Source organism: Nerophis ophidion, linkage group LG04 (assembly GCF_033978795.1).
Source record: "Nerophis ophidion isolate RoL-2023_Sa linkage group LG04, RoL_Noph_v1.0, whole genome shotgun sequence".
Lineage (NCBI taxonomy): Eukaryota > Metazoa > Chordata > Actinopteri > Syngnathiformes > Syngnathidae > Nerophis > Nerophis ophidion.
The window spans coordinates 84,484,911-84,510,688 of NC_084614.1; the positions used below are offsets into that span (position 1 = coordinate 84,484,911).

The 25,778-nt window shown below is 40.3% G+C and overlaps 1 protein-coding gene across 2 annotated transcripts in view; it reads right to left on the reverse strand.

Moving 5' to 3' along the window:
• LOC133552094 (cAMP-specific 3',5'-cyclic phosphodiesterase 4B-like) overlaps nucleotides 1-25,778 on the reverse strand; it is a 144,263-nt gene that overhangs the window by 85,455 nt on the left and 33,030 nt on the right. For both annotated transcript variants that reach the window (XM_061899419.1, XM_061899418.1), the window contains exon 3: nucleotides 23,316-23,408. In XM_061899419.1, coding sequence (XP_061755403.1) covers nucleotides 23,316-23,360 — 45 coding nt within the window. In that variant the 5' untranslated portion in view covers nucleotides 23,361-23,408. The remainder of the gene's footprint in view (nucleotides 1-23,315; nucleotides 23,409-25,778) is intronic.

Here is a 25,778-nt window from a genome sequence, read left to right on the forward strand (position 1 = left end):
TGTTAGATCCACTATGGACTGAACTCACTATTAAGTTAGATCCACTATGGACTGGACTCTCACTATTATGTTAGATCCACTATGGACTGGACTCTCACTATTATGTTAGATCCACTATGGACTGGACTCACTAATATGTTAGATCCACTATGGACTGGACTCTCACTATTATGTTAGATCCACTATGGACTGGACTTTCACTATTATGTTAGATCCACTATGGACTGGACTCTCACTATTGTGTTAGATCCACTATGGACTGGACTCTCACTATTATGTTGGATCCACTATGGACTGGACTCTCACTATTATGTTAGATCCACTATGGACTGGACTGTCACTATTATGTTAGATCCACTATGGACTGGACTCTCACTATTATGTTAGATCCACTATGGACTGGACTCTCACACTATTATGTTAGATCCACTATGGACTGGACTCTCACTATTATGCTAGATCCACTATGGACTGGACTCTCACTATTATGTTGGATCCACTATGGACTGGACTCTCACTATTATGTTAGATCCACTATGGACTGGACTGTCACTATTATGTTAGATCCACTATGGACTGGACTCTCACTATTATGTTAGATCCACTATGGACTGGACTCTCACACTATTATGTTAGATCCACTATGGACTGGACTCTCACTATTATGTTAGATCCACTATGGACTGGACTCTCACTATTATGTTAGATCCGCTATGGACTGGACTCTCACTATTATGTTAGATCCACTATGGACTGGACTCACTATTAAGTTAGATCCACTATGGACTGGACTCTCACTATTATGTTAGATCCACTATGGACTGGACTCACTATTAAGTTAGATCCACTATGGACTGGACTCTCACTATTATGTTAGATCCACTATGGACTGGACTCTCACTATTATGTTGGATCCACTATGGACTGGACTCACTATTAAGTTAGATCCACTATGGACTGGACTCTCACTATTATGTTAGATCCACTATGGACTGGACTCTCACTATTATGTTAGATCCACTATGGACTGGACTCTCACTATTATGTTAGATCCACTATGGACTGGACTCTCACTATTATGTTAGATCCGCTATGGACTGGACTCTCACTATTATGTTAGATCCACTATGGACTGGACTCACTATTAAGTTAGATCCACTATGGACTGGACTCTCACTATTATGTTAGATCCACTATGGACTGGACTCTCACTATTATGTTAGATCCGCTATGGACTGGACTCTCACTATTATGTTAGATCCACTATGGACTGGACTCACTATTAAGTTAGATCCACTATGGACTGGACTCTCACTATTATGTTAGATCCACTATGGACTGGACTCTCACTATTATGTTAGATCCACTATGGACTGGACTCTCACTATTATGTTAGATCCACTATGGACTGGACTCTCACTATTATGTTAGATCCACTATGGACTGGACTCTCACTATTATGTTAGATCCACTATGGACTGGACTCTCACTATTATGTTAGATCCACTATGGACTGGACTCTCACTATTATGTTAGATCCACTATGGACTGGACTCTCACTATTATGTTGGATCCACTATGGACTGGACTCACTATTAAGTTAGATCCACTATGGACTGGACTCTCACTATTATGTTAGATCCACTATGGACTGGACTCTCACTATTATGTTAGATCCACTATGGACTGGACTCTCACTATTATGTTAGATCCACTATGGACTGGACTCTCACTATTATGTTAGATCCGCTATGGACTGGACTCTCACTATTATGTTAGATCCACTATGGACTGGACTCACTATTAAGTTAGATCCACTATGGACTGGACTCTCACTATTATGTTAGATCCACTATGGACTGGACTCTCACTATTATGTTAGATCCGCTATGGACTGGACTCTCACTATTATGTTAGATCCACTATGGACTGGACTCACTATTAAGTTAGATCCACTATGGACTGGACTCTCACTATTATGTTAGATCCACTATGGACTGGACTCTCACTATTATGTTAGATCCACTATGGACTGGACTCTCACTATTATGTTAGATCCACTATGGACTGGACTCTCACTATTATGTTAGATCCACTATGGACTGGACTCTCACTATTATGTTAGATCCACTATGGACTGGACTCTCACTATTATTTTAGATCCACTATGGACTGGACTCTCACTATTATGTTAGATCCACTATGGACTGGACTCTCACTATTATGTTAGATCCACTATGGACTGGACTCTCACTATTATGTTAGATCCACTATGGACTGGACTCTCACTATTATGTTATGTGTCTGACAATCTTGCACTTTCTGTTTTGGAAATGACATGAATGTTTGTGCCAAGAACTGTTTAATAAATACAGTTTTTGCTCAATTGACTTAGTTGTGATTTCCTTCTGGGCATGAAAGTTTAAAAGTAGCATATATTAATGCGGGATGAAGAAGAATGTTTGAATGTAGACACATAGAATCATCATACTGCTGGGATTATATGCCACGCCCCCTCCAGCTCCAAAAGAACCTGACTTAGAAACGTTGTGACCATTTTAAACAGGACAATACTGCCATCTACTGTACATGGAATAGAATAGAAAGTAAATATATTCTACATATACAGGTATTCTACATTTAAGTGCAGTCAAGGAATATATGCATTAGGGAGTCTGTTAAGAGACGTAACTTCATCACGTGGCCTGGTTATTGACTCCCACCCGATATTTTACACCGTCGACGAGCAAAATGAAGAAATACGCTTGCAGGTTCCAGAACGATTGGAAACAAGAATTTCAGTTTATCCAGGAGAGTTCGAAGGGGAAGGGGTATGTCGCCTGTAAATTTTGTAAAACAGAAATCTCCATTGAACGCGGCGGCCGTACGGATATACTCAGCCACGAACGGTCAGCGAAGCACAAAGCGTCCGCAGCGAAGCATGGTTCACAACCCAGTATCATGGGCCACCTCGCAAAATGGAGACCCGAGATGCTGAGACAAAGATGGCTATGCTGAAGCAAACATCCCGTTCTCATTTGCGGATGTCTACGACAAATCCGTGAAGGATATGTTCCCGGATTCGGAGATCGCTCGCCAATGTACGCAAATGGCAGAACAAAGGTTACTCAAATAGTGAAAGGTAAGTGTTGTTGTTGTTGTTGTTTTTTTAGTAACCAGCAAGCACAGTACAGTTAGTAGAACAACTGTGTTTTTATTACTATGTATTTGGTAGTTGCTGTCGTAAATTCAACTATTTATTTTATTTATATATATAATAAAATAAATATATATAGCTAGAATTCACTGAAAGTCAGGTATTTCATACATATATATATATATATATATGAAATAAAGTTAAAGTACCAATGATTGTCACACACATATTAGATGTGGCGAAATTATTCTCTGCATTTGACCCATCACCCTCGATCACCCCCTGGGAGGTGAGGGGAGCAGTGGGCAGCAGCGGTGCCGCGCCCGGGAATCATTTATGGTGATTTAACCCCCAATTTCAACCCTTATTGCTGAGTGCCAAGCAGGGAGGTAATGGCTCCCATTTTTATGGTCTTTGGTATGACTCGGCCGAGATTTGAACTCACAACCTACCGATCTCAAGGCGGACACTCTAGGCCACCGAGTAGGATAAATACTTGTTCGAGATGCTACCTCAGTAGAAGCATTTAAGTCTCATCTTAAAACTCATCTGTATACTCTAGCCTTTAAATAGACCTCCTTTTTAGACCAGTTGATCTGCCGCTTCTTTTCTTTCTCCTATGTCCCCCCCTCCCTTGTGGAGGGGGTCCGGTCCGATAACCATGGATGAAGTACTGGCTGTCCAGAGTCGAGACCCAGGATGGACCGCTCGTCGGGACCCAGGATGGACCGCTCGCCTGTATCGGTTGGGGACATCTCTACGCTGCTGATCCGCTTGAGATGGTTTCCTGTGGACGGGACTCTCACTGCTGTCTTGGAGCCACTATGGATTGAACTTTCACAGTATCATGTTAGACCCGCTCGACATCCATTGCTTTCGGTCCCCTAGAGGGGGGGGGGGTTGCCCACATCTGAGGTCCTCTCCAAGGTTTCTCATAGTCAGCATTGTCACTGGCGTCCCACTGGATGTGAATTCTCCCTGCCCACTGGGTGTAAGTTTTCCTTGCCCTTTTGTGGGTTCTTCCGAGGATGTTGTAGTCGTAATGATTTGTGCAGTCCTTTGAGACATTTGTGATTTGGGGCTATATAAATAAACATTGATTGATTGATTGATACTCGAGTTGGTGAAATATATTCCTCCCCTCTTAACCACGCCCCCCCCCTGCAGGCTGCCAACGTTACAATTGTTTTACAGTGAAGTCCTGGTAAACACAAACAATATTAATTTGTGGAGAGGCGCAGCCAGCGAACGAGCAGCGGGGAAGGGCACGCTGGAGCCCGGCCCAAGATGGCGGCGAGGAGGCGGAGGATGCGGCCGAGCGGAGAGGCGAGGCGTGCCGGGAGCGACGCCGCGGACGAGATCAGGTGCGTGGGTCGTGCACCTGGACACACTCATTTCTCCTCTCGATGTATAAAAGGGGAAAAGGAAGAGAGACAGCGGCAGAAGGAGAAGGAGAACCCGCAGCAGTGCCGGAAGAGAGAGAGCAACAGAGAGCGAGCCGAAGAAAGCGACGACGGGGACGGCTGAAGGCGACCGAGGAGCGAGCAGTGGAGAAAGAGCTGAAAAGCGACCCGACCCCAGACAAGCTTTATTTGAAAAAATAAAAAGAGTCAAACCTGCTCAAGAACAAAATGTGACAGTCTCTTGCTGTCATGCGGGTTCCACGGACCATCAAGGAAGGACATTTTGCTCTTGAGCAGGTTTGACTCTTTTTGTTTTTTTCAAATAAAGCTTGTCTGCGGTCTGGTGGCAATCAAAGTTTCAATCAGTCCTAAAAACCTGCAGTGAGCGAACTCGTCCACAAGATGGTGGCGTAGCACAAACAATCAGAATCAGAATTGTTTTTATTGCCATAAACTAGGATTTTTTCTTGGTGCAACATAAAACACATACAACACAAGATAGATGTTAAAATGAGCTGTAACAAATCTTTTCAGTGTCTTTTTTCTTTTTTTAAACATACATTAGCTGCAACATTTTAAAAGCCGCAGGGTTCAAAGGACATCACGGTATGTTGATGTTGAATCCGTCAATTTTACAGTTGTTAAATGTGAAAAAAACCATATACATTGTTTACAAAAAAAACCCATTAAATTATGCGGAGAGCAAGCAGCGTTGGTCGGGTCCGCCTTTGGCTGCTGCCCCCGAGACCCACGGCCGGATAAGCGGTAGAAGACACCTTGCTGCCACTATTTAATGCATTGTGAAAGTAATGCAGTTGTTGTATTGAAGTGAAAATATCAAGCTTCCTGTTGATTTTTGCTAAAGTATGTTAATTATTCAAATGTAGGTCTAAATGAGACCTACATAGTGGTTTTTGTTTCATGTCTCTCTGACATTCCTACCGGAAGTTACAAGCAGTTTTGTCTGTGTTTTCTTCCTAGGAGCAGTTTGTCTGTGTTGTATTCCTAGGGGGCGCTAGAGCACAATTTTGAGTTTTAAGGTTTGGTTTTTATATTAGCTCGCAATTTCGGCCAGTCCTGATGTGTGTGCCAAGTTTAGTGAGTTTTGAAGCATTTTAAGGGGGTCAAATTACAGCTCAAAGAGGCAAAAATGACATTTTTTAGGAGACTTTGCGCAGGGGTTCTTTGAAGGCGCGTAAAATCCAAACCGGAGCAGTAATCAAAACTTCGTTGGACAGTTTTAATCAAAAGGGTTCAATCTCTCTCCTGTGCGAGTTTGAAGCCGAAACGACAAACGCACTGGGAGGAGTTTACGTTTGAAAAAGGTGACGGGTTTTTACAAAACGTTTATTTTGAAGGGGTAATTTTTAACTTCCTGTTGATTTTTGCCGAAGGATGTCAATTATCTAAATGTAGGTCTAAGTGAGACCTACATAGAAGTTTTTGTTTCATGTCTTTACGGCATTCCTACCGGAAGTTACAAGCAGTTTTGTCTGTGTTTTCTTTTTTCCAAACGCTTTTTGCACACACTTACTTACAGTAAGTTATTAATTTCCCTTATTAAGTCATTAGTTTGACTTGGTAAATTAGTAAGTCAAAATATTGACTTACTAAATCATAATAATGACATACTTAGTATCTCAGGTAACTAGGACTGTTTTGTGTATTGTTTTTACTCTATGTAAAAAAATATTGAGATATATATAATATATAGGCATTCAGCATATGGAACTGTAGACTTCCTCACGCGACGAAGCCGGCCTACTTCACTGCAGTCTGTAGTTCATTGTCCCCCCAAGCTGTGGTGGCAGCGATGAGATGGAGACGTGATGGCGACAGGCCGAGTTACGCTGTTCCTTACACCCACCCACCCTCCTATCCCCTCCAGGGACACCACCTTAACACATTTTTGGCGACTTATAGTCAGGCGCGGCTAAAACATGGAAAATATTTTTTTTCCTTCTAAAATGTAGTGGCTTTGGCTTAAATACAGATATCCTCAAAATATACTGTATGTGTTCTCGTCTCTCCTAAGGATTGTGAATTCCCCAAAAAGTGCAGTTCCCCTTTAAGGTGGGCAACGGGTGAAAAGGTTCGTCATTTTACTAACTGTAAAAGAACAAAATGATCCAATGAGAGACAAAAAGCCATGTACTGTATTTCCTTGAATAGTATGCGCCTGCCTAGAATTACTGCCGGGTCAAACTCGATTCGCAAAATATTATTTTTATTAGCGCATGTCTAAAATATCCGCCGGGTCAAACTCGTTTTGCCAAATAATTAGCATAAGGCTAGAATTTCCGCAGGGTCAAACTCGTCACGTCACGAGTGACACTTCACCTGTCAATAATTTGAAATTGCGTAAAGGGAAGAAGATTAAGAGCTATTCAGTAGGATTTAGGGTCTAAGTTATTGAATATGCTAAAAAGAACAGTAAGCAGTTATGTTTTATTAATATACCGTAGCTGCGTGTGTCAAATATGAGTCATTAAATGACTCCCGCCTCCTGGTGGTAGAGGGCGCTAGTGATCCTTCTTGCGACTACTTGGCTGCAGAAGAAGTGACAACAAGCAGCGATCGTTTATTGTTTCCTCTCACTTGCACTTTTAACATGGAGGATTACATATCTAAAATAAAACAGTTTTCTAAACTGGACTTTCAATCGAAGCAGGAGGTACTAAAGGAAGATCTCCATCAAGATAGAGAGACTTTTAAAACTGAAGAAAGATAAGGAAGACTTCTATAAACAAGTTATCGACGCTTTTGATCAGAAGGAGCTGCGCATGAAGTGAAGTGAATTATATTTATATAGCGCTTTTTCTCGATTGACTCAAAGTGCTTTACATAGTGAAACCCAATATCTAAGTTACATTTAAACCAGTGTGGGTGGCACTGGGAGCAGGTGGGTAAAGTGTCTTGCCCAAGAACACAACGGCAGTGACTAGGATGGCGGAAGCGGGAATCGAACCTGCAACCCTCAAGTTGCTGGCACGGCCACTCTACCAACCGAGCTACACCGCATGGACTTCATTTATAAGTAAAGGTAAGACCATATTAACGTGGTTTTTTAAATTAAATGTGCTTTTCATGATGGTATCCTTACATCACACTCAAATTTATAAGCACAGGCCTAAATTTACCGCATGCCTTTGGTGAACGCCGGAGTGAGAAGAGGTTTTAAATTAATTAGCGCCCCGGCGGCAATTCAAGGACATATGGTAAATAGTCCCGGAAATATAAGATGTTTAAAAAAAAAAACAGAGACGCAAGCAGTTTTGCTAAGTCTTGCTTTCATTTCTGCTGACTTTGCAGGACCTTCCAGGAAAAAAAACGTGCCTGATTTGAGACATAATACTCCCGGGGCAAGAAGGTGAAAAACGAGCCACATGATACCGGTGATGCGTCCGGAAAAAAAAAAAAAAAAACTATTTCTATTCAGTAGAAACTTTCAAAACGCAAGACTCCAAAATATCACGGTCAACATTTTTTGCTGCGCCGCATGAAAATAAGATCCCGATTCTGAATGATTGATCGCGACGCCGACAGGAAAATAAAAAAACATGTCTCTTGCGCTATAAAACAAACCATTTGAACATTGGGGAAAGCCTTTGTTCTCGGGAGAGGGCAAAAAGAATAAAGATCAAAGGGAACGCCGATGTGGAGATGGAGATCAAAGGGCTTTCTTGGCTACGCGACAAAACTCTTGATATTATTTGGGATATTTCCAACAATCCTCTTTGATGAAAGTACAAATAAATATACAAACCCCGTTTCCATATGAGTTGGGAAATGGTGTTGGATGTAAATATAAACAGAATACAATAATCCTTTTCAAGCCATATTCAGTTGAATATGCTACAAAGACAACATATTTCATGTTCAAACTCAAACATTTTTTTTTTCTAAATAATCATTAACTTTAGAATTTGATGCCAGCAACACGTGACAAAGAAGTTGGAAAAAGTGGCAATAAATACTGATAAAGTTGAGGAATGCTCATCAAACACTTATTGTGAACATCCCACAGGTGTGCAGGCTAATTGGGAACAGGTGGGTGCCATGATTGGCTATAAAAACAGCTTCCCCAAAAAATGCTCAGTCTTTCACAAGAAAGGATGGGGCGAGGTACACCCCTTTGTCCACAACTGCGTGAGCAAATAGTCAAACAGTTTAAGAACAACCTTTCTCAAAGTGACATTGCAAGAAATTTCAACATCTACGCTCCATAATATCATCAAAAGGTTCAGAGAATCTGGAGAAATCACTCCACGTAAGCGGCATGGCCGGAAACCAACATTGTATGACCGTGACCTTCAATCTCTTATCAAAAACCGACATCAATCTCTAAAGGATATCACCACATGGGCTCAGAAACACTTCAGAAAACCACTGTCACTAAATACAGTCGGTCGCTACATCTGTAAGTGCAAGTTAAAGCTCTACTATGCAAAGCGAAAGCCATTTATCAACAACATCCAGAAACGCCGCCGGCTTCTCTGGGCCAGAGATCATCCAAGATGTTGGAAAAATTGTTCCGTGGTCTGACGAGTCCACATTTCAAATTTTTGGGGGAAATATTCGACATTGTGTCATCCGGACCAAGGGGGAAGCGAACCATCCAGACTGTTATCTACCCATAATTCAAAATCCAGCATGTGTGATGGTATGGGGGTGCATTAGTGCCCAAGGCATGGGTAACTTACACATCTGTCAAGGCACCATTAATGCTGAAAGGTACATACAGGTTTTGGAACAACATATGCTGCCATCTAAGCGCTGCTTATTTCAGCAAAACAATGCCAAGCCACGCTGTTAGTAAAAGAGTGCGGGTACTTTCTTGGCCCGCCTGCAGTCCACACCTGTCTCCCATGGAAAATGTGTGAAGCGTAAAATAGGACAGCGGAGACCCCGGACTGTTGAAGGACTGAAGCTCTACATAAAACAAGAATGGGAAAGAATTCCACTTTCAAAGCTTCAACAATTAGTTTCCTCAGTTCCCAAACGTTTATTGAGTGTTGTTAAAAGAAAAGGTGATGTAACACAGTGGTGAACATGCCCTTTCCCAACTACTTTGGCACGTGTTGCAGCCATGAAATGCTAAGTTTATTATTGTTTGCAAACAAAATAAATAAAAGTTCATGAGTTTGAACATCAAATATGTTGTCTTTGTAGCATATTCAACTGAATATGGCTTGAAAAGAATTTGCAAATCATTGGATTCTGTTTATATTTTCATCTAACACAATTTCCCAACTCAAAAGGAAACGGGGTTTGTACATCAACTATATGATTTGCCTGAGAAGCTGGAAAGGACAAAAAACAAATAAAATTAAAGCTGCAAGCAGCGTTGGTCGGGTCCGCCTTTGGCTGCTGCCGCCGCTACTCAAGCCATGGTCTTAGTCAGACCTACATAGAGGTTTTTGTTTCATCTCTGTACGACATTCCTAACAGACGTTACAAGCAGTTTTGTCTGGGTTTTTTCCTAGGGGGCGCTGGAGCGCAATTTTGACTTTTGGGGTTTGTTTTTTTATTAGATGGCAATTTTCACCAGTCCTGATGTGTGTGTAAAATTTGGTGAGTTTTGAAGAATGTTAAGGGGGTCAAATTACAGATCGGCGTTTCTGGATGTTGTTGATAAATGGCTTTTGCTTTGCATGGTAGAGCTTTAACTTGCACTTTGAAGCATTTTAAGGGGGTCAAATTACAGCTCAAAGAGGCAAAAATTACATTGTTTAGGAAACTTTGCGCAGGGGTTGTTTGAAGGCGCATAAAATCAAAACCGGAGCAGTAATCAAAACTTTGTTGGATAGTTTTGATCAAAGGGGTTCAATCTCTCTCTTGTGCGAGCTTGAAGCCGAAACGACAAACGCACTTGGAGGATTTTACGTTTGAAAAAGGTGACAGATTTTTACAAAACTTTTATTTTGAAGGGGTAATTTTTAACTTCCTGTTGATTTTTGCCAAAGGATGTCAATTATCTAAATGTAGGTCTAAGTGAGACCTACATAGAAGTTTTTGTTTCATGTCTTTCCGGCATTTCCACCGGAAGTTACAAGCTGTTTTGTCTGTGTTTTCTTCCTCAGAGCAGTTTTTGCTGTGTTTTGATCAAAAATTGCGCTAGAGCGCAATTTTGAGTTTTGGGGTTTGGTTTTTTTCATTAGATCGCAATATTCGCCAGTCCTTATGTGTGCGCCAAGTTTGGTGACTTTTGAAGCATTTTAAAGGGGTCACATTACAGCGGAAAGAGGCAAAAATTGCATTATTTGCGAAAATTTTATTTTGAAGGGGTTTTTGCCAACTTCCTGTAGATTTTTGCTGAAAGAAGTGAGTGTATGAAAATTGGGTCTAAGTCAGACCTACGTAGGAGTTTTTGTTTCATGTCGCTATGACATTCCTAACAGAAGTTACATGCAGTTTTGTCTGCAATTTTTTCCTAGGGGGCGCTAGAGCGCAATTTTCATTTTGGGGGATTGGTTGCTTAATATGTTGGGAAGGTTTGCTATACCGACGTGTGTCAAATTTGGTGAGTTTTGAAGCATGTTAAGGGGGTCAAATTACAGATCAGCGTTTCTGGATGTTGTTGATAAATGGCTTTTGCTTTGCATGGTAGAGCTTTAACTTGCACTTTGAAGCATTCTAAAGGGGTCAAATTACAGCTCAAAGAGGCAAAAATGAAATTTTTTAGGTAACTTTGCGCAGGGGTTCTTTGAAGGCGCGTAAAATCAAAATAATCAAAACTTTGTTGGACAGTTTTAATCAAAAGGGTTCAATCTCTCTCCTGTGCGAGTTTGAAGCCAAAACAACAAACGCACTCAGAGGAAATAATGTTTGAAGAAAGGTGACCGGTTTTTACAAAACTTTTGTTTTGAAGCGGGGATTGCGAACTTCCTGTTGATTTTTGTTGGGCGTTGTCAATCTATGAAATGTAGGTCTAAGCGAGACCTACATAGAGGTTTTTGTTTCATGTCTCTCCGACATTCTTACCGGAAGTTACAAGCAATTTTGTCTGTGTTTTCTTCCTAGGAGCAGTTTTTTCAGTGTTCTATTCAAAAATAGCGCTAGAGCGCAATTTTGAGTTTTGGGGTTTGGTTTTTTTCATTAGATCGCAATATTCGCCAGTCCTTATGTGTGCGCCAAGTTTGGTGACGTTTGAAGCATTTTAAAGGGGTCAAATTACAGCGCAAAGAGGCAAAAATTGCATTATTTGCGAAAATTTTATTTTGAAGGGGTTTTTGCCAACTTCCTGTAGATTTTTGCGGAAAGAAGTGAGTGTATGAAAATTGGGTCTAAGTCAGACCTACGTAGGAGTTTTTGTTTCATGTCGCTATGACATTCCTAACAGAAGTTACATGCAGTTTTGTCTGTAATTTTTTCCTAGGGGGCGCTAGAGCGCAATTTTAATTTTGGGGGATTGGTTGCTTAATATGTTGGGAAGGTTTGCTATACCGACGTGTGTCAAATTTGGTGAGTTTTCAAGCATGTTAAGGGGGTCAAATTACAGATCAGCGTTTCTGGATGTTGTTGATGAATGGCTTTTGCTTTGCATGGTAGAGCTTTAACTTGCACTGTGAAGCATTCTAAAGGGGTCAAATTACAGCTCAAAGAAGCAAAAATTACATTCTTTAGGTAACTTTGCGCAGGGGTTCTTTGAAGGCGCGTAAAATCAAAATAATCAAAACTTTGTTGGACAGTTTTAATCAGAAGGGTTCAATCCCTCTCCTGTGCGAGTTTGAAGCCAAAACGACAAACACACTCAGAGGAGATAATGTTTGAAGAAAGGTGACCGGTTTTTACAAAACTTTTGTTTTGAAGGGGGGATTGCAAACTTCCTGTTGATTTTTGTTGGGGGTTGTCAATCTATGAAATGTAGGTCTAAGCGAGACCTACATAGAGGTTTTTGTTTCATGTCTCTCTGACATTCTGACCGGAAGTTACAAGCAGTTTTGTCTGTGTTTTCATCCTAGGAGCAGTTTTTTCAGTGTTCTATTCAAAAATAGCGCTAGAGCGCAATTTTGAGTTTTGGGGTTTGGTTTTTTTCATTAGAACGCAATATTCGCCAGTCCTGATGTGTGCGCCAAGTTTGATGACTTTAGAAGTATTTTAAAGGGGTCAAATTACAGCGCAAAGAGGCAAAAATTGCATTTTTTGCGCAAAAAAATTTTTTGAAGGGGTTTTTGCCAACTTCCTGTAGATTTTTGCGGAAAGAAGTGAGTGTATGAAAATTGGGTCTAAGTCAGACCTACATAGGAGTTTTTGTTTCATGTCGCTATGACATTCCTAACAGAAGTTACATGCAGTTTTGTCTGTAATTTTTTCCTAGGGGGCGCTAGAGCGCAATTTTCATTTTGGGGGATTGGTTGCTTAATATGTTGGGAAGGTTTGCTATACCGACATGTGTGTCAAATTTGGTGAGTTTTGAAGCATGTTAAGGGGGTCAAATTACAGATCAGCGTTTCTGGATGTTGTTGATAAATGGCTTTTGCTTTGCATGGTAGAGCTTTAACTTGCACTTTGAAGCATTCTAAAGGGGTCAAATTACAGCTCAAAGAGGCAAAAATTACATTTTTTAGGTAACTTTGCGCAGGGGTTCTTTGAAGGCGCGTAAAATCCAAATAATCAAAACTTTGCTGGACAGTTTTAATCAAAAGGGTTCAATCTCTCTCCTGTGCGAGTTTGAAGCCAAAACGACAAACGCACTCAGAGGAAATAATGTTTGAAGAAAGGTGACCTGTTTTTACAAAACTTTTGTTTTGAAGGGGGGATTGCGAACTTCCTGTTGATTTTTGTTGGGCGTTGTCAACCTATGAAATGTAGGTCTAAGCGAGACCTACATAGAGGTTTTTGTTTCATGTCTCTCCGACATTCTTACCGGAAGTTACAAGCAATTTTGTCTGTGTTTTCTTCCTAGGAGCAGTTTTTTCAGTGTTCTATTCAAAAATAGCGCTAGAGTGCAATTTTGAGTTTTGGGGTTTGGTTTTTTTCATTAGATGGCAATATTCGCCAGTCCTGATGTGTGCGCCAAGTTTGGTGACTTTTGAAGCATTTTAAAGGGGTCAAATTACAGCGCAAATAGGCAAAAATTGCATTATTTGCGAAAATTTTATTTTGAAGGGGTTTTTGCCAACTTCCTGTAGATTTTTGTTGAAAGAAGTGAGTGTATGAAAATTGGGTCTAAGTCAGACCTACGTCGGAGTTTTTGTTTCATGTCGCTATGACATTCCTAACAGAAGTTACATGCAGTTTTGTCTGTAATTTTTTCCTAGGGGGCGCTAGAGCGCAATTTTCATTTTGGGGGATTGGTTGCTTAATATGTTGGGAAGGTTTGCTATACCGACGTGTGTCAAATTTGGTGAGTTTTGAAGCATGTTAAGGGGGTCAAATTACAGATCAGCGTTTCTGGATGTTGTTGATAAATGGCTTTTGCTTTGCATGGTAGAGCTTTAACTTGCACTTTGAAGCATTCTAAAGGGGTCAAATTACAGCTCAAAGAGGCAAAAATTACATTCTTTAGGTAACTTTGCGCAGGGGTTCTTTGAAGGCGCGTAAAATCAAAATAATCAAAACTTTGTTGGACAGTTTTAATCAAAAGGGTTCAATCTCTCTGCTGTGCGAGTTTGAAGCCAAAACAACAAACGCACTCAGAGGAGATAATGTTTGAAGAAAGGTGACCGGTTTTTACAAAACTTTTGTTTTGAAGGGGCGATTGCAAACTTCCTGTTGATTTTTGTTGGGGGTTGTCAATCTATGAAATGTAGGTCTAAGCGAGACCTACATAGAGGTTTTTGTTTCATGTGTCTCCGACCTTCTTACCTGAAGTTACAAGCAATTTTGTCTGTGTTTTCTTCCTAGGAGCAGTTTTTTCAGTGTTCTATTCAAAAATAGCGCTAGAGCGCAATTTTGAGTTTTGGGGTTTGGTTTTTTTCATTAGAACGCAATAATCGCCAGTCCTTATGTGTGCGCCAAGTTTGGTGACGTTTGAAGCATTTTAAAGGGGTCAAATTACAGCGCAAAGAGGCAAAAATTGCATTTTTTTGCGAACATTTTATTTTGAAGGGGTTTTTGCCAACTTCCTGTAGATTTTTTCTGAAAGAAGTGAGTGTATGAAAATTGGGTCTAAGTCAGACCTACATAGGAGTTTTTGTTTCATGTCGCTATGACATTCCTAACAGAAGTTACATGCAGTTTTGTCTGTAATTTTTTTCCTAGGGGGCGATAGAGCGCAATTTTCATTTTGGGGGATTGGTTGCTTAATATGTTGGGAAGGTTTGCTATACCGACGTGTGTGTCAAATTTGGTGAGTTTTGAAGCATGTTAAGGGGGTCAAATTACAGATCGGCGTTTCTGGATGTTGTTGATAAATGGCTTTTGCTTTGCATAGTAGAGCTTTAACTTGCACTTTGAAGCATTTTAAGGGGGTCAAATTACAGCTCAAAGAGGCAAAAATGACATTGTTTAGGAAACTTTGCGCAGGGGTTCTTTGAAGGCGCATAAAATCAAAACCGGAGCAGTAATCAAAACTTTGTTGGATAGTTTTGATCAAAAGGGTTCAATCTCTCTCTTGTGCGAGCTTGAAGCCAAAACAACAAACGCACTCAGAGGAAATAATGTTTGAAGAAAGGTGACCGGTTTTTACAAAACTTTTGTTTTGAAGGGGGGATTGCAAACTTCCTGTTGATTTTTGTTGGGGGTTGTCAACCTATGAAATGTAGGTCTAAGCGAGACCTACATAGAGGTTTTTGTTTCATGTCTCTCCGACATTCTTACCGGAAGTTACAAGCAATTTTGTCTGTGTTTTCATCCTAGGAGCAGTTTTTTCAGTGTTCTATTCAAAAATAGTGCTAGAACGCAATTTTGAGTTTTGGGGTTTGGTTTTTTTCATTAGATCACAATATTCGCCAGTCCTTGTGTGTGCGCCAAGTTTGGTGACTTTTGAAGCATTTTAAAGGGGTCAAATTACAGCGCAAAGAGGCAAAAATGGCATTTTTTGCGAAAATTTTATTTTGAAGGGGTTTTTGCCAACTTCCTGTAGATTTTTTCTGAAAGAAGTGAGTGTATGAAAATTGGGTCTAAGTCAGACCTACATAGGAGTTTTTGTTTCATGTCGCTATGACATTCCTAACAGAAGTTACATGCAGTTTTGTCTGTAATTTTTTTCCTAGGGGGCGCTAGAGCGCAATTTTCATTTTGGGGGATTGGTTGCTTAATATGTTGGGAAGGTTTGCTATACCGACGTGTGTGTCAAATTTGGTGAGTTTTGAAGCATGTTAAGGGGGTCAAATTACAGATCGGCGTTTCTGGATGTTGTTGATAAATGGCTTTTGCTTTGCATAGTAGAGCTTTAACTTGCACTTTGAAGCATTTTAAGGGGGTCAAATTACAGCTCAAAGAGGCAAAAATGACATTGTTTAGGAAACTTTGCGCAGGGGTTCTTTGAAGGCGCATAAAATCAAAACCGGAGCAGTAATCAAAACTTTGTTGGATAGTTTTGATCAAAAGGGTTCAATCTCTCTCTTGTGCGAGCTTGAAGCCAAAACAACAAACGCACTCAGAGGAAATAATGTTTGAAGAAAGGTGACCGGTTTTTACAAAACTTTTGTTTTGAAGGGGGGATTGCAAACTTCCTGTTGATTTTTGTTGGGGGTTGTCAACCTATGAAATGTAGGTCTAAGCGAGACCTACATAGAGGTTTTTGTTTCATGTCTCTCCGACATTCTTACCGGAAGTTACAAGCAATTTTGTCTGTGTTTTCATCCTAGGAGCAGTTTTTTCAGTGTTCTATTCAAAAATAGTGCTAGAACGCAATTTTGAGTTTTGGGGTTTGGTTTTTTTCATTAGATCACAATATTCGCCAGTCCTTGTGTGTGCGCCAAGTTTGGTGACTTTTGAAGCATTTTAAAGGGGTCAAATTACAGCGCAAAGAGGCAAAAATGGCATTTTTTGCGAAAATTTTATTTTGAAGGGGTTTTTGCCAACTTCCTGTAGATTTTTTCTGAAAGAAGTGAGTGTATGAAAATTGGGTCTAAGTCAGACCTACATAGGAGTTTTTGTTTCATGTCGCTATGACATTCCTAACAGAAGTTACATGCAGTTTTGTCTGTAATTTTTTTCCTAGGGGGCGCTAGAGCGCAATTTTCATTTTGGGGGATTGGTTGCTTAATATGTTGGGAAGGTTTGCTATACCGACGTGTGTGTCAAATTTGGTGAGTTTTGAAGCATGTTAAGGGGGTCAAATTACAGATCGGCGTTTCTGGATGTTGTTGATAAATGGCTTTTGCTTTGCATAGTAGAGCTTTAACTTGCACTTTGAAGCATTTTAAGGGGGTCAAATTACAGCTCAAAGAGGCAAAAATGACATTGTTTAGGAAACTTTGCGCAGGGGTTCTTTGAAGGCGCATAAAATCAAAACCGGAGCAGTAATCAAAACTTTGTTGGATAGTTTTGATCAAAAGGGTTCAATCTCTCTCTTGTGCGAGCTTGAAGCCAAAACAACAAACGCACTCAGAGGAAATAATGTTTGAAGAAAGGTGACCGGTTTTTACAAAACTTTTGTTTTGAAGGGGGGATTGCAAACTTCCTGTTGATTTTTGTTGGGGGTTGTCAACCTATGAAATGTAGGTCTAAGCGAGACCTACATAGAGGTTTTTGTTTCATGTCTCTCCGACATTCTTACCGGAAGTTACAAGCAATTTTGTCTGTGTTTTCATCCTAGGAGCAGTTTTTTCAGTGTTCTATTCAAAAATAGTGCTAGAACGCAATTTTGAGTTTTGGGGTTTGGTTTTTTTCATTAGATCACAATATTCGCCAGTCCTTGTGTGTGCGCCAAGTTTGGTGACTTTTGAAGCATTTTAAAGGGGTCAAATTACAGCGCAAAGAGGCAAAAATGGCATTTTTTGCGAAAATTTTATTTTGAAGGGGTTTTTGCCAACTTCCTGTAGATTTTTGCTGAAAGAAGTGAGTGTATGAAAATTGGGTCTAAGTCAGACCTACATAGGAGTTTTTGTTTCATGTCGCTAGGACATTCCTAACAGAAGTTACATGTAGTTTTGTCTGTAATTTTTTCCTAGGGGGCGCTAGAGCGCAATTTTCATTTTGGGGGATTGGTTGCTTAATATGTTGGGAAAGTTTGCTATACCGACGTGTGTCAAATTTGGTGAGTTTTGAAGAATGTTAAGGGGGTCAAATTACAGATCAGCGTTTCTGGATGTTGTTGATAAATGGCTTTTGCTTTGCATAGTAGAGCTTTAACTTGGACTTTGAAGCATTTTAAGGGGGTCAAATTACAGATCAAAGAGGCAAAAATGACATTGTTTAGGAAACTTTGCGCAGGGGTTCTTTGAAGGCGCATAAAATCAAAACCGGAGCAGTAATCAAAACTTGTTTTGATCAAAGGGGTTCAATCTCTCTCTTGTGCGAGTTTGAAGCCGAAACGACAAACGCACTCGGAGGATTTTACGTTTGAAAAAGGTGACAGATTTTTACAAAACTTTTATTTTGAAGGGGTAATTTTTAACTTCCTGTTGATTTTTGCCAAAGGATGTCAATTATCTAAATGTAGGTCTAAGTGAGACCTACATAGGAGTCTTTGTTTCATGTCTTTCCGGCATTCCCACCGGAAGTTACAAGCTGTTTTGTCTGTGTTTTCTTCCTCGAAGCAGTTTTTGCTGTGTTTTGATCAAAAATTGCGCAAGAGCGCAATTTTGAGTTTTTTTGGGGTTTTTTTTTTCATTAGATCGCAATTGTTGCCAGTCCTGATGTGTGCGCCAAGTTTGGTGACTTTTGAAGCATTTTAAGGGGGTCAAATTTCAGCTCAAAGAGGAAAAAATAGAATTTTTTGTGAAAATTTTTTTTTGAAGGGGTTTTTTCCAACTTCCTGTTGATTTTTGCCCTAGAAGGTTGAATTATGAAATGTAGGTCTAAGTTAGACCTACGTGACAGTTTTTGTTTCATGTCTGAACGACATTCCTAACGGAAGTTACAAGCAGTCTGTTTTTCTTTCCTTCCTAGGGGGGCTGCCTAATATGTTGGGAAGGTTTGCTATACCGACGTGTGTCAAATTTGGTGCGTTTTGAAGCATGTTAAGGGGGTCAAATGACAGCGCGTAGGTGCGGATTAATAATAAAACACAGCAGTTTCAATAGGGTCCTTGGTCCTAAATAAATAAATAATAGAGTCCACAAGATTAATAGTGAGCAAGAAGTCAGCAATGAAGCAAGAGGGTTCTGACAGAGGAGGAAGTGAGTCCACAGGATGCACAAACCTGTCCTTTGTTCCTGTGTTGGACAAAGTGAAATGAAATGACATCGGTGTTATAAACAGAGCGACGTCTCCGAGAAACAGATGGGCCTCTCTGTCAGATCTGCCCTCCTTCATCATGTCCATGCTTCCATTCAATCCGTGCCCTAAATGTCATCCTGGCGTGGGCTGTTTTCTAACACCATTTGGCCTCTTGCCACCGCACTCCGTCATCTCTACAACACACACACACACACACACACACACACACACACACTGCGGCTCCTGTTGTGTCATCATGTTGGAGTCATCAACCACGCGTTAGTGAGACCTAACTGACTCAAGTCTATCTTCTTTAGACAATCACCTTCAAACATTTGCAGTCATTAATAATACAACTCTAACATTTGACAACCAAATAATAAAACAAGGCGACTCGGTAAAGAATCTGGGTATTATCTTCCACCCAACTCTCTCCTTTGAGGCACACATTAAAAGCGTTACTAAAACGGCCTTCTTTCATCTCCGTAATATCGCTAAAATTCGCTCCATTTTGTCCACTAAAGACGCTGAGATCATTATCCATGCTTTTGTTACGCCTCGTCTCGATTACTGTAAAGTATTATTTTGGGGTCTCCCCATGTCTAGCATTAAAAGATTACAGTTGGTACAAAATGCGGCTGCTAGACTTTTGACAAGAACAAGAAAGTTTGATCACATTACGCCTGTACTGTATATACCTTTATATACATATATACATACATATATACTAATACTGTATATACCTTTATATACATACATATATACTTATACTATATATACCTTTATATACATATATACATACATATATACCTATACTGTATATACCTTTATATACACACATATATACCTATACTGTATATACCTTTATATACATATATACATACATATATACCTATACTGTATATACCTTTATATACATATATACATACATATATACCTATACCGTATATACCTTTATATACATATATACATACATATATACCTATACTGTATATACCTTAATATACATACATATATACCTATACTGTATATACCTTTATATACATATATACCTATGCTGTATATACCTTTATATACATACATATATACCTATACTGTATATACCTTTATATACATACAAATATACCTATATTGTATATACCTTTATATACATATATACATACATATATACCTATACTGTATATACCTTTATATACATATATACATACATATATACCTATACTGTATATACCTTTATATACATATATACATACATATATACCTATACTGTATATACCTTTATATACATATATACATACATATATACCTATACTGTATATACCTTTATATACATATATACATACATATATACCTATACTGTATATACCTTTATATACATATATACATACATATATACCTATACTGTATATACCTTTATATACATATATACATACATATATACCTATACTGTATATACCTTTATATACATACATATATACCTATACTGTATATACCTTTATATACATATATACATACATATATACCTGTACTGTATATACCTTTATATACATATATACATACATATATACCTATACTGTATATACCTTTATATACATATATACACACATATATACCTATACTGTATATACCTTTATATACATATATACATACATATATACCTATACTGTATATACTTTTATATACATATATACATACATATATACCTATACTGTATATACCTTTATATACATATATACATACATATATACCTATACTGTATATACCTTTATATACATATATACATACATATATACCTATACTGTATATACCTTTATATACATATATACATACATATATACCTATACTGTATATACCTTTATATACATATATACACACATATATACCTATACTGTATATACCTTTATATACATATATACCTATACTGTATATACCTTTATATACATATATACATACATATATACCTATACTGTATATACCTTTATATACATATATACATACATATATACCTGTACTGTATATACCTTTATATACATATATACATACATATATACCTATACTGTATATACCTTTATATACATATATACACACATATATACCTATACTGTATATACCTTTATATACATATATACATACATATATACCTATACTGTATATACTTTTATATACATATATACATACATATATACCTATACTGTATATACCTTTATATACATATATACATACATATATACCTATACTGTATATACCTTTATATACATATATACATACATATATACCTATACTGTATATACCTTTATATACATATATACATACATATATACCTGTACTGTATATACCTTTATATACATATATACATACATATATACCTATACTGTATATACCTTTATATACATATATACACACATATATACCTATACTGTATATACCTTTATATACATATATACATACATATATACCTTTATATACATATATACATACATATATACCTATACTGGCTCACCTGCACTGGCTTCCTGTGCACTTAAGATGTGACTTTAAGGTTTTACTACTTATGTATAAAATACTACACGGTCTAGCTCCATCCTATCTTGCCGATTGTATTGTACCATATGTCCCGGCAAGAAATCTGCCTTCAAAAGACTCCGGCTTATTAGTGATTCCTAGAGCCCAAAAAAAGTCTGCGGGCTATAGAGCGTTTTCCGTTCGGGCTCCAGTACTCTGGAATGCCCTCCCGGTAACAGTTCGAGATGCTACCTCAGTAGAAGCATTTAAGTCTCACCTTAAAATTAATCTGTATTTTCTAGCCTTTAAATAGACCTCCTTTTTAGACCAGTTGATCTGCCGCTTCTTTTCTTTTTTCTCCTACGTCCCCCCCTCCCTTGTGGAGGGGGTCCGGTCCGATGACCATGGATGAAGTACTGGCTGTCTAGAGTCGAGACCCAGGATGGGCCGCTCGCCTCTGTATCGGTTGGGGACATCTCTACGCTGCTGATCCGCCTCCGCTTGAGATGGTTTCCTGTGGACGGGACTCTCGCTGCTGTCTTGGATCCGCTTGAACTGAACTCTCGCGGCTGTGTTGGAGCCACTTTATTTATTTAGGTTTATTCAGGTGTACTGCAGAGGAGGCTACGCCGGTTAGTCGAACCTCGGATTCAGGAGGAACAGTGTGGTTTTCGTCCTGGTCGTGGAACTGTGGACCAGCTCTATACTCTCGGCAGGGTTCTTGAGGGTGCATGGGAGTTTGCCCAACCAGTCTACATGTGCTTTGTGGACTTGGAGAAGGCATTGGACCGTGTCCCTCGGGAAGTCCTGTGGGGAGTGCTCAGAGAGTATGGGGTATCGGACTGTCTTATTGTGGCGGTCCGCTCCCTGTATGATCAGTGCCAGAGCTTGGTCCGCATTGCCGGCAGTAAGTCGAACACATTTCCAGTGAGGGTTGGACTCCGCCAAGGCTGTCCTTTGTCACCCATTCTGTTCATAACTTTTATGGATAGAATTTCTAGGCGCAGTCAAGGCGTTGAGGGGTTCCGGTTTGGTGACCGCAGGATTAGGTCTCTGCTTTTTGCAGATGATGTGGTCCTGATGGCTTCATCAGACCGGGATCTTCAGCTCTCACTGGATCGGTTCGCAGCCGAGTGTGAAGCGACCGGAATGAGAATCAGCACCTCCAAGTCCGAGTCCATGGTTCTCGCCCGGAAAAGGGTGGGGTGCCATCTCCGGGTTGGGGAGGAGACCCTGCCCCAAGTGGAGGAGTTCAAGTACCTAGGAGTCTTTTTCACGAGTGGGGGAAGAGTGGATCGTGAGATCGACAGGCGGATCGGTGCGGCGTCTTCAGTAATGCGGACGTTGTACCGATCCGTTGTGGTGAAGAAGGAGCTGAGCCGGAAGGCAAAGCTCTCAATTTACCGGTCGATCTACGTTCCCATCCTCACCTATGGTCATGAGCTTTGGGTCATGACCGAAAGGATAAGATCACGGGTACAAGCGGCCCAAATGAGTTTGGGTCTCTCCCTTAGAGATAGGGTGAGAAGCTCTGCCATCCGGGAGGAACTCAAAGTAAAGCCGCTGCTCCTCCACATCGAGAGGATCCAGGTGAGGTGGTTCGGGAATCTGGTCAGGATGCCACCCGAACGCCTCCCTAGGGAGGTGATTAAGGGTACGTCCAACCGGTAGGAGGCCACGGGGAAGACCCAGGACACGTTGAGAAGACTATGTCTCCCGGCTGGCCTGGGAACGCCTCGGATCCCCCGGGAAGAGCTAAACGAAGTGGCTGGGAGAGGGAAGTCTGGGTTTCCCTGCTTAGGCTGTTTCCCCCGCGACCTGACCTCGGATAAGCGGAAGAAGATGGATGGATGGATGGAAATTATAATGCGCCTTTTGTATCAAAATAGACCTGAACAGACCCGCACATGCGCCCTAAGGAATAGGATAGTAGGTTGAAATTACGATTGTCCTTGAAATGCCGGCTGATCAATACTTACATCTCTGGCTGCGACTCCTTGAGCACTCCTGCTTTTCTTCATCATGAGCCACCTTCAGTCTCTCTCTGCTTTCGTCAACAACTCCTACTTCTCCTGCGAATGGGAAGAGAAGAGTGTGGGTGAAAAAGTGATCTTGCTCCACTGGCACGAAAGTCATGAGTAGTCAGGGTTCAATCCCCGGGCTCGGGATATTTCTGTGTGGAGTTTGCATGTTCTCCCCGTGACTGCGTGGGTTCCCTCCGGGTACTCCGGCTTCCTCCCACCTCCAAAGACATGCACCTGGGGATAGGTTGATTGGCAACACTAAATTGGCCCTAGTGTGTGAATGTTGTCTGTCTATCTGTGTTGGCCCTGCGATGAGATGGCGACTTGTCCAGGGTGTACACCGCCTTCCGCCCGATTGTAGCTGAAATAGGCACCAGCGCCCTCCGCGACCCCAAAGGGAATAAGCGGTAGAAATGGATGGATATACATATATATATATGTAGGTGTGGGAAAAATCCCAAGACTACTTCATCTCTACAGAAGTGTTTCATGAGGGGTTCCCTCAATCATCAGGAGATTTTAATGGAAGCATTCACATACAATGGTTTATATAGGGCACAGAGTGGGTGGGTACAAGCAGGCGTAGGGTGTGGTGATTGGCTCATGTGTTACCTAGGAGGTGTTTCCGTCTGTGGCGGCATGTTGAAATGATTTCACTGCGCTTGTTGAGGGATGATAGATCTGGATGATATATAATAAACAGTTTCTCTTTTAAGCATAGGTTGCATCTTTTATTACCACTGTTGTAAGGTGTGCTGGATGCAAGAATTTGCCATGTTATTGAATATTCAACATTATTGTCTTTGAGGTTCCAAATGTGCTTGCTGAGTTCTGTAGAATTCCGCAAAGTCTGGTTTCTAAAGGAGGCGTTGTGATTATTCCATCTGGTTTTGAACGCTCCTTCGGTTAATCCTACGTACGTGTCGGATGTGTTAATGTCCTTGCGTGTTACCTTTGCTTGGTAAACGACTGATGTCTGTAAGCACCCCCCGTTGAGAGGGCAATCAGGTTTCTTGCGACAGTTACATTCCTTATTGGTTTCAGAGTCGTTTAGTCTGGGTGTAGGCAGTCCTTTTGCAATTGCTTTGTTGTGGTTTGAAATGATTTGTTGTATGTTTTTCATACAGCTGTAGCTCAATTTAATGTTGTTCTTGTTGAATATTTTTCTTAGGGTGTTGCTTTTGGGGAAGCGTTTGTCGATCAGAGTGAGGAACAGGAGATGATTGAGGGAACCCCTCATGAAACAGCTCTGTAGAGACGAAGTAGTCTTGTGATTTTTCCCACACCTACATATTGCGCTCTACCACGGTATCGATCACTATTCTCTGGATAATCCAATCAAAACATACATATATACATATATGTATATATATATATATATATATATATATATACATGGTTGGTATAATTGGATATTAAGAGTATGTGAAAGTTCAGCTCCTACCTTGTTTACTTCTGGGACAACCTTCTTAAAGTTTCGTAATCAATCAGAAATATCAAACAGCTAAAACCTCGACAAACATGGAGTGTTTTACATTTTTCCCATCATGCGCTCTAATTGATTTAAAATGATGTACTTTTGAATTTCTTCACGGTGTTTCGATGTTTTTTTTATAAGATACACAATTTTAGAGAGCAGTTTGCCATGTGTGTCTACCTTTATGTTGGTTACATGTTTTTATTTGCACCATGACTAGGGAAGGTTGTTTGGATTGTGTCATATAAGTAAATGCTGTGCTATTATCTCACAGAATATTTGAAGGTCGTTGACCTGATTTACAGACATTATCCGCAGGATGGTAGCAACTATTTAGCATTCAGAGACCCCCTGGTGTGTAAGAAAACTTTGCAAGCGCTCAGCAATGCGATGCTTTTTGAACTCATGATGTCTGCGGGCTGCACTTGGCCTGGGGGCCGTAGTTTGGACACCGCTGCAATACTTTGTACTAATTTTTCCATTATAGTGGCTTGTAATCAGGGGACTGGAGTATTATTCACCCCACAGGGAGACCCCATTTAGCTAACGCTGTAAACTAAATGAACCAACTAAAGTGTTTATTCGTCAAACTGCGATGATTATAATAGTCGTTTGCATATTTTTTTGCTTTTTTTACAATTTGAAATCAAGTGCCATCCATCCATTTTACGCTTATCCAAGGTTGGGTCGCGGGGGCAGCAGCCTAAACAGAGAAGCCCAGACTGCCCTCTCCCAAACCAGTTCGTCCAGCTCCTCCCGGGGGATCCCGAGGCGTTCCCAGGCCAGCCGGGAGACATAGTCTTCCCAACGTGTCCTGGGTCTTCCCCTTGGCCTCCTGCCGGTTGGACGTGCCCTAAACACCTCCCTAGGGAGGCGTTCGGGTGGCATCCTGACCAGATGCCCGAACCACCTCATCTGGCTCCTCTCCATGTGGAGGAGCA